The following is a 13,656-nucleotide window of genomic DNA, read 5'->3' as shown; positions in this document are numbered from 1 at the left end:
TAGGCTAAAGCATATTATAGCAAGGTCCATTTAAATTGATCATGGTATTTATAATTGGATTTGAATGGATTGAACCATCACATGATAGAGATGCAAAGCTTAAATAGAGAGAGAATGTGAGAATTTATGCATGCGTATATTTAGTTCCATATCAATTATTCACTAAGTAAATATTGAATACTTATACAGGATCAAGAAATCAAGATAACATTTTCTCGGCTAGTATTTTTAGGTGAGATTATAAATTATTATATGGCCATGTTATGAGCTCTAGAAATGATTTAGCTTCTCACTATGATATATCTCATTTCTAGACTCTGTTCAGCCCTACTCGTAATGGTCAAAGTAGTCCATATTAATTCTGATGATCCTCTTAGATCATACTTACATCATCCACCTTTTATATCTCAAAGTTAGTTTATATATATAATATAGTATTATTTATTAAGATGAACTATAGGCATCTACTCCTCTTAATTTTAAATTCAACAATGAAGTATCCAAATCAAAGATCCATCCTATTAATCATAATCAATACTATTAGAGATATTTATGAACTAAAAATCACGTATTTTGGTTGTCTAACCTATAAATCATATACATATAAAAATAAACAATTTCCTTGTGGTAGTGTACTAAAATACATGACAAATACTTAAAATAAAAATCTGCCTCACTAATCATAATTTATCTATATTAAATATATGTAAATTGAAATTCAATAGACTCTAATGCTTAGATTATATCAAAAAAATGGTCTTATGTTAATCCTTGCACCAACTTGGTACATAGATTAAAAATCACTAAAGCATGTGGTTTTTGACTTGTTGACATTTATAATGATGCGGATCTTGATGTTTTATTTTTCATTTATTTATCTTTCAAAGAAAAAAAAAAGAGGCAAAATCTTCAGCCTTAATTCATTAAACAAGTAAAAATAAGTGTTAGGCAACGAGTATCTTGGACTAAATTAAGACCACTAGCCATTAATTGTAGCAAGGTTGTGAGAAGAGCATACAATGTGAGCATGGCCCACTATCCTAAATTGCATAGAAGAAGATGGTGATGAAGATTAAAATTGAAGGAAAAGGACAAATATGGGCCGTACCATGTATGGTCCATCTCAAGTGGTACGTACATGTAACGTATCCAGAGAAGCCGGAGTAAATGTAGGTCTTGTTTACATGCTACCTATGTTCACCTCACTAATCTTCACTTATCCATTTGATTTAAAAAAGAAGCCGCCCCTCTTTTAGTAAAATGTGTAAAGATTTTCCATTTTTCCCCATTAAATTAATTTAGATCAAGCCATCAGGATTTGCTCCTCCCAAGAAATGACATATTTTGGACAAAATACCATGAAACTTAACTTTGTTTGGAATTTCTATTGTAGATCATTTTTAAAAAAATTCACATGTTTCACTGTTTTTGAATTATTTTTTTCATTGTCAAACCTTTGCTTGCTAATAATCAAACACCTTCTAAAGGATCTTGACTTTTTAATATTTACAAGAAAGAATAAATTGTGATTTGATACCAAAAGCCTCCAAAAATAGCATGTTTTATCAATTCATTTCAAGCTCTTGAGTCCTCTCTCTCTCCTCTCTAAACAAGGTTTCATTATCTGGGCCAATCAAAAGCCCACAAATTAAGTAGGCCTGGATCGGTCCAGTCCGACCGGGCCAAAGTGTACCTTTGGACAAGAACTGCGATCCCTTTTGATCACTCACGCCCGGTCCAATTCCAAACGCTTGCCCCAATTCGTGTGGACCGTTAAAAGACGCAGACCGGCCGTTCGATAAATTTCCCCAACCAATAGTCAATCTTGGTAAACCGCCATTTTAAACAAACGCTTCCATGTTGCAGGTCTAGTTCCTGTTTTCTCATGATGGATGGTTCGACGAGCTTAGATCTTGTGATGATGATCAAGTATGTGAATGCACTGACTTTTAGGTTATATAAATCTCGGGGTGAGACTATTGCCAGGCTTGTTCAAATGTTCCGAGATTGCTGCTCAATTTGGTCTCTGATATGTCAGGATAAAAAACGACAGCCTTTTCTAAACAAACAGCTGGTAAATCTTGAAAGTTGTTTTATATTCTTTAGTTGAAATAGAACATTACTTTTCTTAGTTTTCTATCAATATGTTGTAGATGTATATTAATGCTTTGCGGGGAATCTTTTAACATGCCTTGGTCCTGTTGAAGCTTGACTTGCTACCTAAACTTAAGTCGGATTACATTTATATTATCCTACATGATGCTTGTCACCAAGTTCTTGATATTTGTTAATCTGCACCTTCTTCTCAGATTTTTTTTTTTTTTTTTTAAATGATGCTTGTTGAGTTAATTGAGGATTCTGTGGTATGTTAGCTAATTTAACTTTTCTTTGGATGTTTATGGGGGCTGTTGTTTATTTAAAGAAGATTTATATCAGCTCATATACTCCCAGATTTGTTCTGGAATGAGTTTTTATGGTTTCCTATCTAGTATAAAACATGATAACAAGTGAAACTATTAATGTGATCATAAGGAAAAAAGAGTGAAACTATTGCTAGCACATGCATTCTTTGCCTAATGTATGCATCCTTGATCAAGATGTGTTTTCCAAAGAAGTTGGCAAAGTCTTGAAGCTGAGTAATTTAAACTGGAAGTGGTTCTCTAATAGTTGGACTGGAAACAGTATCTATATGTTGCGGCAGCATCTTAGAAAGTGCTGCTGAAATGCATTTGGCTTTTATGAAAGTAGAAGCACGAGAGGCGACAGGAGACCATTCTAGTCTACTCTGTACACCATCAACATATAAATTGGCCTTGAGATTTGACAATTGCTGTCCTGGAATGTTATCTTCAGATATATTTTATTCAATTTTGGGGAGCATGCCTTTCAAAAACAAGATCTAATGAAGACTATCCATATCTTATGTTATTTGAGTTGTTTAGCTTCTTCTTCTTCTTCTTCTTCTTTTAGAAAAGGGAAAAAGTCAGATGATTGTCTTGTTAAATTGGTTGATTATGTATCCTTTATTCATTTCTAATCTGTTGTTAGTCAATATTGCCATTTCTAACTTTTTTTCTTTTACTCTTGGGCTTGGAGAAATGCTACACTTGACTCCTCAAATTAAATTTCTAGTACAAAGAATCCGTGGAGAATCCATGTTGAAAAATTATCATCATTCATTTATATGATTCCCCAAATTGTAGGTTGAAAATTTTATATTTATTATTTGGCACATAATTACTAGAGCTCGGTACTTGTTCTCTGTCAGTTTGGTTGCAGGATATGTAGTATTTCTGTTTTCCTTTTAAAAAAATTGTTCAATAATTTTTAAAGATGTTTATAAAACAAGAAGGGGCAGACAAGTTCAGACATGAGGGGTTTAAGGAAATACATACATTGAGATAGAGCATTTCCTATATATATATATATATATATATATAGAGTGTCCCCACAACCCTTGACCAAGGGAAGGTGTTGTTTTCTTTTTGAACGTCCAAGAATGCCATATCGCCCTACTCCTGTGAAGTCAATAACTTTGTCAAAAATGGTGAACACTGAAGATTTCATTCCTTGATGAACAAAAGCTTCCTTGAAGGAGAAAGTTTCCTCAACCACAATTCGTTGGAGCTGGCCACCCTCCGATGGTACAAGAAAAGGATGAGGTCATTCTGTTGTCTCATCTTTCTCCTAACTCTGTATTCTAGAAGGCCTTGGTTTTTCAAAAAATAACCTTTAAATTGGTATTGCAGACATCTAAAATATAGATACCTCAATTACACATAATCAGAGTTTGAGTTAAATATGCTACCGTTTTTAGAAATAACCATAAAGCTAAGGGAAAATTTTCACTTTGTAAAATTAATCATATGGGAAATTGTCTTGTATTTCTCTTTTATGAGCGATGAATCTGTTTTCTTTTGTTGCATGTGTGAAGATTCTTGTGAGAGCATGCTGATCATTACATGCAAACAAGAAATTGAAAATAAGTGGAAGAGAGATCCAGACATTTTATGTCTGATAGAGTTGAGGAGGTTGTTGCATTTCAGAAGCTACATGAATTTTTTTCTTAGGAAAAAAATTCATAGGGAATATGGATGTCAAATTAAGCACTGTAATATGTTTTATTTTCACAGTTGTGCAGGGATGTTATGCTATCAACCTATGAGTTATTTTAGAATTCTGGTAGTGAATCAATTTACCATCTACAATATATAAAGGGCTGGAAGCTAATTTTAAGTTCTTTAAATTTATGAAGGACATAGTAGAGGTTTTTTTTTTTGTGGGGGGGGTGCACGTGGGGGTTAGTAGACAATAAATAAATTGAGTGTTCATATAAAATGCCTAAAAAATGCATAATCTATATAGGCTTATTTCAGTTAAGAGCCAATGGAGTTGATAAAAATATAGTCATTGAATTTGGTGTAGTTTATTAAATTTTATTACATGTATCTTACCTTTGAAGAAGAGGCAACAGTGATGATAGTCTTTAATATGCTATATGTAAATTTCTAATTAGGAACTTACTACGACATACTTGGACCTATTCAGGCACCAAGGGTAAGAGAACTAATTCTAAGGAAGCTCTTGTATTTGAATAATTTTCTTTTCCAATTAAACCTTGCATGCAATTGTCTATTGAATTAAGGCTACAATATACAAGCAGATCCACAAGGCCTTGCTAATTGCCAGTGGTAGATGAATTTACAATTTGATTACTCTTGACTTTTGTTCCTGGTTTAATATATGTATATACACTGGCACACACATATAATGTTGCAATTTGTTAGTTAGCTAAAGGTATCGAAATGAATCTGGAGATTGTTTTTCTTATGGTGATCTAGGAGAAACATGAGTTAGAGCTTTATAGTATTACATCAACTGCACAATTTGGTGACCAAATCTTTTTGTCTGGGTTCTGTGGCAGCCAAAATGAGGTCAGTGTGAACTATTGCTTTCCAAATTCCATAAAGATGTCATCTTTTGTTTCCAAACACTTCAGACTTATTTAATGGAAAGCAAATAACTTGTTGCTTTTGCTTTTGATCAACAAGCATTTTCAAGCCAAGAAGGTGTCGTCTCAGATTGTGTTTGTATCATTAAAGGGTCATTGTGGAAACTAATGTTTTGCATGTCGAAAGCAAAACTATGATTGTGCTCCCAAAACTGAACATCCAGAGAGGTAAAGAAGATAAACTAGACTGAAGATGTAACACCTTAAAGATTAAAAGAGTTATTTTCGTGTTCACCTGTGATGATACACAGGACTCTTTTTTTTTTTGAAGTTTAAGCAGTCATTTTTTTTCTTTAAAAAGAAAATGTCTTTCCCATGCAGTGTGTGCATAAGAGGTAGTTTGGATTTTTCTACATACATGACTTGAACCAAATTAACTAACGAGAGATCAAAGGATCCAAGCAACAAGAGTCAATAAAATCTTCTCTCTTTTTTTTGATGAAATTTGGAGGAAGCGAGAAACTTCCCCAAGATATATTAGGATTCAGAAATGAAATGGAATATGTGGAGTTGCTAAAATCATCATCGGAGGAAACTTTGGCCTATTTTCAAAATATGGAGAGAGTGATAGCCAACAACAGATGATTTAACTCTGCTGTCAAATAAATAAAAAGAAGAAACAATAAAGATAATAGGCTGACAAAATAATTTCATGCCACAGTCAAGTCTCATACTAAAAACGGGAAGACACTTAAAATAGAGTTCTGAAAAATGAAAAACCCAAACGACAACAAACTTGTACATAATAAGCTTCTTTCTCTGACAATTCTTGTCATTTTATTGTATATTGCTGCTACAAGAAGACATGCCTTATGCACTTCAATCTAATGCACCTGATATTAATGCTGCATCTTCATGTGAACTGAAACATTATTTAGAGATGCTAATAGTAATACAATTAAGCATCTATAAATGTAAGGTTGATTTTTGAATGGAAATAAACCTAAAAATCAACCTTCATGAAAGTACTGAGATTTATGTTGAATCTAAAATAACCAATCATACCATTCGAAATCTAAAAAGCAAATTTGGATATTCTGATGTCTTCGGAATGGATCTTTAGGTATCTAATCACGTTAACATGAGAAAATGAAAAGTTAAGGGAATTTTGAATGACTGCCTTGCATATTGATAACCATGCTTAAGGATTAAAGTTGAATCTTGATTTAGATTCATCGCATTAACCCTTAGGGTGTTGCTCTTGTATTCCCTGTTTTACTTTCATATTTTCAGTCAAAGCTGGTTGAGTTTCCCAAATTTTCCTCTCTAACAAAAGAGTGACAAGATAAAGAAGAGCTAGAAAATTTGTCAGGTTCAAGAGGAGGCTACCTTTCAAAAGCTGTACCACTTTGATTAACTTGGTAAGCACTGTAATAACTATATATATATATATATATATATATATATATTTTTTTTTTTTTTTTAAAAAAAAATTGATGCGACTATGGTACCTATTTCGTAGTTACATGGAGAAAGTTTTACTATGAACCTATCAATTTCTGTAGAGATATAATTGTGCTTCACTGTTGTTTTATTCTTCTCTCTGTTCCCCTACCAGGCTTTTGTTATCTGTCTTGTATGTTCTCATCTGTGATGGGGAAGTGAGGCTTTTTTTTCTCTCTGTTTCTGTTTTCTTCTGTCTGCTGTTGTGTCGCTGTTCATCTGTGGCCTTTTGTGTTGTTCTGATTTCCCTTATTCTTTGCAACATAAAGATTTAGGTAGCCAAATGGCGACGCAGGCTATAGATAATGGTGATGTTGAGCGGCATTCTGTTCCCTGCCTCATGTCCTATGCTTGATATCCTGCTTCACGTGGAGAAGGTGCAATGCAGGTGGCTGTCGGACCAGATCGGCGGTCCCTCACCCATTATTTCACTGATGGTTGTTCTGATTTTTTTGCTTTCAATCATTTCACCATATGAAATGGTGGCATTTTAGCCATCGTTGCTCTCTCTCTAGACTCCATAGGAGGAAACAATACACCTTTTATAATGCATAAAAGGGTTGAAGAGTTGTTATTACACTTTTAGCATTGTAGTGCTTTCTGTATTAAAGGTGATGCTTTTAGGAACTAGAAAAGAGCATGAGCAGCTCTACAATCAAAGAAAATGGGTAGGTCTAAAAGAAGGAATTCATAAGGTTTGGGTTAGTTAAGCATAGAGCTAGCAACACTGATATAAGTTGAATCAGTTAAATAGGCGGGCTTCTTATATGTTGCTTTTCGAAAAATAGAGACGACAAGGAGTTTACTTAATATAGATTTATGTCTGTCTGTATGTATATTTGTATGTATGATTTATGTGTTTACTAAATAGAAGGAAGTATTTAAGAGGGTTTTGTAGGATTACAAAGCAAAATGTGACAACCGATACGTTTCTTTTAAGTGCATCAACTCCAACCAATAATCAGCGCAGTTGTAGATATTGTTGAGAACAACTCTTGTCAGCTGGCAACAACTCTTTCGATCCCCTTCCCTTCAAAAGGTTCCTTGTATTAGTTAACCGAGGATCAAGCTTACTGCTTTCTTAGGGGGAAACTACACACTGACTTGTGTTTCTTTCCCTTTTTTGATTCAATAAAATGGAGTTTCGATTCATAAACATTCCAGGGCAAAGAAAGTAGAGTCTAATAATTATGTTTGCATGTTTTAGGGGCATAATGGAAGCCAATGTCTTGCATGGGGATTAAAAAACACAATGATAATGACCAAACACAATGATTATGTCCTCTAAATGGGTCTCAATCATGGTAAAAAAAAATATTAACATAAGCTTTGGAGTCTATATATTAATCAAAACTTCATGTTTAGATGACCTTGATAGGTACTGGATTATCGGCAAATGACGGGGACCAAGCCATTTGTACAACTAGACCTACAGACGGTCGCCTGCCACGAAAAATGGGACCAGCTGCCAAATTTTTTTGGCGAGGACAGCAAGGTCCCATGCTTTTATAACAGTCTTTGGTAATAAAGAGCCTCTTATTCAGTATGCAATGTTGATCTTGGTGTCATTAGACATCAGACATGGACACGCAGACGTGACTATATTTCTCAATTTTGGATATTTATTCCAATGAATCCATCCCTAGTTGTCACCCAGCTGTGAAAGATTATAAATTTAGCTTCTTTCTTGACGAATCTGAAAGCTAGCTATGGACATTGCTGTCTTCTCTGTCATCTCTGTTCCTAATGTCCTCTCTGTAACAATGCCAGAACTCTTTTGTCTTCTCTGTAAACTTGCCAACAAAGCTGTGAATAGAGAGGGGTAGCTTCTTGGTACCTCCTATTTTCCATCAAAAAATGAGTCTGAAATCTAGCATCTAAGCCTCTTTTTTTTTTTGGATGAAGTAAGCCTTTTCAGTAAAACTGAATGGCTTATTATGGCCAACATTATTACTTTAGACTTGTAAATGCCTCCTGGCTCGTCTTCATCGTCTAGGAGCCCATAAGCCCCACCCTTGGCGCACCCAATACACAATTTCAGGTGGGTCCTAAGTCCAAAAAGGCAACATGTGAGACATTGGTCTGCCATTGATGCTGTCTGGTGTTTGGGGCTGCCATCCAAAAGGCCTATCCAAAACCCGTGGTTGTGGGTTCTGGTTAACCGCAGCGGTTTTGCTAGAACCAATGACTAGAGACAAGAAGTTGCCGTGTGCTTCTTATATTTTTTTGGTAACACCGTGTGCTTTTATTGATCACCTAAAACTTGGGAGAGAAGTAAAGGCTATTCCATTTATATGCGACCACTCTTCAGGGATTCCTGCAGCCTTTCCACGCCACCCCTTCGACAAGTCACTAACAGTTGTCTCATGCCTTTGAATTGGTTCTCTACAACTCCACCCTTCTCTCATGATTTGAAAGCGTAATATGCCTCAGAGGGCACAAAGAAATGTCAACAATTTCATTGGTGTCAAGAAATAATAAAGAGATAGATTATGAGAATATTAACACAACTTCTAGAGAGTAGATTCCCATACTCACATGTTCCTCTTTTCTTTGGATTGGAGGGAATACAAGGACCAGTCTGGTGCGGTTAGACATGATTGTCCACCACAAAAGTGTCTCTGGAATATATTGACTTGATTAAGTTTGAATAGTTCTGCCAAATTGGTTGCTGATTTGTTATCTCAATGTCTAAAATTGGGCTGGTCAAGATTAAAAATCACATTGCCTTGCCTGAGATATTTTCAATAATAAATCATGAGTAGGCAAGCTAAGTCTTTCACACATAATATGTAAATCAAAGATAACATTCATAACTCTTACCCTCCCAAAAAAAAAAAAAAGATAACATTCATAACTAATCTAGCTCATAACATCTCTATTCCAGCCCTAATATTAGCTACATTAAATAATTACAGTGATCATGATAGATTTGATGGGCTACTTAATAAGGCACTGAGCATCATTTTCGACCATCATGCAATGGCACGATCTTGCTTTCAACCGAAACTCTAGAAGCTAACTAGTCATCAACAAAAATTGTTTGGTCAAAGGATGCGAGGGAATTAGTGTAGTTGTGATCATCTCCCAGATGACCAAAATACCCCAATTTGGCGACTTCTTGGGGCCTTCTATCCATTTTCAATCCCGTCCTGAAGGCCAAATATCCCTCCCCCACATCCCTAAACCAAAGGAGAGAAAAATTATTAGTTAAAATTGTTGTATCACATCTATCTTGAATCATGTAATAATAAACCAGCACAATAATAGGGAGAAAGGTGCATTGGTACCAACAATTTCACGAGCAAAAATCATATGAGCTAAGCAATATATTCCATCTTGGGGTGGGTCTATTTTCATGCTATGTCTCCTTTTTCTCATATCTTAAAGAGCAAATCAAAAGTCAAATAGGAATAGGACTTCTTCTACCTATGGGGTGGGTCTATTTTCATGCTGTCTCCTTTTTCTCATATCTTAAAGAGGAAATCAAAAGCCAAATAGGAATAGGACTTCTTCTACTAATGGCCATTGGTTCCATACTGAAAAAATTAAAAAAATAAAATAAAATTGCATGCTTAAGAAAGATCTTCATGAGAAAGATTGTCCATATTTTTCTTTCTTCCTCATCAAGTCTTTTTATCCATTCTCTTTCTCATCAAGCTATTTCTCTCATCGATAAGGTCTTCTGAGTCTCTTTTTTCTTTTCTAAATTCTATACACTATTTCTCTTATCCAGAAAATCTTCTTTGAACCTCTTACTAATACATACTGTAAATAATATACACTAGATGGCTTACTAATGAGTATCATATTTTAAAAATCGTATATCAATTTATTTAGATGCATATATTAAAATATTATATGAATATTTTATAGATGTGTACCAACTAATTATGTACTATGTTATACTACTAGTGAATACTAAATTTGATAAACTATGTATCAATTTACTTATATATCTGTATTGGATCACTGCTAGATGTATATTTGAAAAGCTTATGGTCTATATCATTAAGCCATTTAGTATATATCATTTGATCATTACTGTTACTAATAAGTGTTATGTTTTGAAAATTTTGTAATGTTTTACCTAGAGATGTGATTAGAATGTCAGATGATTATTTTGCTAGATGTATATCCATCATTCATATACTATATACTGATGAATATCATATTCAGAAAACTATATGTTGATTTAGTTGTAGATATATACTGGATCGTTGCTAGATATGTATCAAAAAACTTACAATATGTATTATAAACCGTCTAGCGTGTATCATTTAGCCGTATATTATATACAGATAAAATTTATATATATATCAGTAGAGGATTCAAAAATATCTTATAGATAAAAAGATGGCATGTGAGATTTGAAAAAGGAGAAATAGACTCGAAGAAAAATCTTACGGATAAAGAAATAGCTAGTTGAGAAAAATGATGAATAAAAAATTGATAAGGAAGAAAGACGGCATGGATGGTCTTTTCTCTGGAGAAAATTTTTTTGGATATGCAATTTTTTTTTTTCCAATTTGGGACTAATAGAGTTCATTAATAGAAAATTTATTTTTATTTAACTTCTGTTTTTTTTTTTTTAAGATACGAAAAGAAAGGTACATAGCATGAAGATAGACCCGCCCGATGGCCTATGGTGCCCGCCCCACATGATTTTTGTTCTAATTTCGCGGGAGCAGGAGGAGACATGCCGCCTTCCCTCTCCTCTCTCTTTCTCTCCTCTCCTCTGCCAAGCCAGCAGCCACACCACGTGTAGGCGAAGCTTCTCTCCTCCTATTTATATGCTCTTCCACAGCGCTCTCCCCCGTCCCTTCCCCTTACGAACTTAGCCCCTCTTCTCTGTCTCTCTCTCTTGCTTAACCAAAACATTCACATTTCATAGCGAACAAACTTTGGCTATGGCGACGAAGCGTGGATGGTTCAAGAGGCTGAACAAGGACTACAGCTGGCCGTGGAAGCTCCGCTTCTCCACCTCCTGGCGGTGGAAGCGTCACCTCCGCTTCTCCTTCTTCGACGACGTCGTCTTCCACGTTCTCTACTTCCTCGAAGCCATCTTCCTCGTCGCTGCCTTCATCTGCTTCTTCCTCTGCTGCGGCTGTCACATCTAATCCTTCCCTCCATTGTCTCTCCTCTGTCGCTCTCTGTATATCATCGTTTGTTTATTAACTAAAAGAAAAGAACGACTTTGCCCTTCTCTTCCTTTACAAAGCGAAACGTTATGTTCGATTGGTGTGGTGGGAGTTTGTATCATATTGTATTGTATTGTATTGTATTGATTGATGGAGAGCGAAGGTTATCCGACACCGATTCGGCCCGGTCTGACTCGGGTTGGCTGGATCGGAACCGGGGTCATGGGCGCCGCCATGGCCGGCCGGATCCAGTCCGCCGGCTACGCTCTCACCGTCTACGCCCGGACTCCTTCCAAGGCCGCCCACCTCGCCCGGTTCGGCGCCCGGATCGTCTCCTCCCCGGCCGACGCCGCCCGGTCCAGCGACGTCGTCTTCACCATGGTCGGCCACCCCTCCGACGTCCGCTCCACCGTCCTCGACCCCACCTCCGGCGTCCTCTCCACCCTACCGGTCGGTGGCGTCCTCGTCGACACCACCAGCAGCGACCCGGCCCTCGCGCGCGAGATCGCGGCGGCGGCCCGGTCCAAGGGCTGCTGGGCCATCGACGCGCCCGTCTCCGGCGGGGACGTCGGAGCCCGGGAGGGCAGACTCGCGATCTTCGCCGGAGGCGACGAGAAGGTGATCGAGTGGCTCTCGCCGGTGTTCGAGATCATGGGAAAGGCGACGCGGATGGGGGAGGCCGGGAGTGGGCAGAGCAGCAAGATAGCCAACCAGATCGTCGTGGCGGCGAATCTTCTTGGGCTGAGCGAGGCGTTGGTGTTCGCCGAGGAGGCGAGGCTGGGGAAGAGAACTTTCTTGGAGGCGTTGAGGGCGGGGCGGCGGCGTCTAGCGTGATGAGATCTTTGGGGAGAGGATGATCGATAGGGACTTCACGGCTGGGGGGTTTGTGGAGTATATGGTGAAGGATTTGGGGATGGGGTTGGGACGAGGTGAGGTGGAGGAAGACGGGGAGAGGGTGGTGTTGCCGGGGGCGGCGCTGTGCCAGCAGTTGTGCCTGGGGATGGTGGCTGGTGGAGATGGGAAGATGGGGATTCAAGGACTTGTTACTGCCATTGAGAGGATCAATGGGAAGAAGGGTTAGAGTGCAGAGCTTCATGGAGTACTTGTGATCATGTTTGTGTTTCTTACCGTTGTTTTGGTGGGTAACACGAGATTGATTGAATGTCCTGATGCTTCTATTTGGGTAGTGTTTGCGAGCGCAAGTGTTGCGTGGTCCCTAGAAAATGTTTAGACTTGGTATTGCTTTCTTGAGTGGTTATTAGATATGCTTGTCCTTTGTTGCCTCAATAAAGCTGGATGGGCTTGCCTCCCCCTTCTTTGTTTTCTTTGTTCCCCTTAAAAATAGAGGTGTTGTGGTGACTAGAATGTGATTATGTTTGTGGGCTGCTAATTGTTGTGGTTTGAATTTTTAAATGAATGAGTATCTAAAATATCTTTTTCTTTGTTGCAGATATTTTTGAAGATGAGTTTGGTAAATCTTCCTTTGCTAGAATTTTGCTGTTGGATGTTGAGGGAGGTCGCTTTAGCATGTATTTTATGGTACTGGAAATGCCTTAAATCTCACTTGTTGTGTCATGTTGATTGGGTAGACAGAATGAATTATAAAGCACTCGGTATTCTGTTTGATTCATTGGAGGAGGGAGTGCTAGTCATGCTACAATGCAAGGCCAATCTTACAATAAATAGACTAGCAATTAAAATAGTCACGAGATGAGTTGTAATCGCTCAAGTTAGTATTTTAATTTAATATTAATATTAACATATATAGAGAGAAGAGAGAAAGCATATGAAGTAAGAGGAGTGGCTTAATATGAAAGTGAGAGGACATAATAATAATCTTTGGATCCATATCAACGGTTTAGATGAGAACATGATTGTCCAAACTATTCAAATACCCTTAGAGTTTATCCACTTTTTTTTTTTTAATTTTTTTTTAATATGTACATAGTGCTCATCTGAACTGTTGATGTGAATTCAAAGATTATCATTATGTCCTTTCACCTTCACATTAAGCCACTCCTCTCACTTGACACGCTCTTCTTTCTATATATATATTTAAAA

The 13,656-nt window shown here is 37.1% G+C and overlaps 1 protein-coding gene across 1 annotated transcript; it reads left to right on the top strand.

The window, feature by feature from the left end:
* Positions 1–11,129: 11,129 nt before the first annotated feature.
* Positions 11,130–13,044, top strand: LOC105047233 (probable 3-hydroxyisobutyrate dehydrogenase-like 3, mitochondrial). Its single transcript, XM_010926053.4, is given in 3 exon segments — positions 11,130–12,403; positions 12,406–12,432; positions 12,435–13,044. Coding segments are annotated over 3 exon segments (927 nt in total). The 5' UTR covers positions 11,130–11,745; the 3' UTR covers positions 12,677–13,044.
* The last annotated feature ends 612 nt before the right edge of the window (positions 13,045–13,656 follow it).

The sequence above is a fragment of the Elaeis guineensis genome, chromosome 6, assembly GCF_000442705.2.
Source record: "Elaeis guineensis isolate ETL-2024a chromosome 6, EG11, whole genome shotgun sequence".
Taxonomy (NCBI): domain Eukaryota; kingdom Viridiplantae; phylum Streptophyta; class Magnoliopsida; order Arecales; family Arecaceae; genus Elaeis; species Elaeis guineensis.
This window is presented reverse-complemented; position numbering and strand designations above follow the sequence as displayed.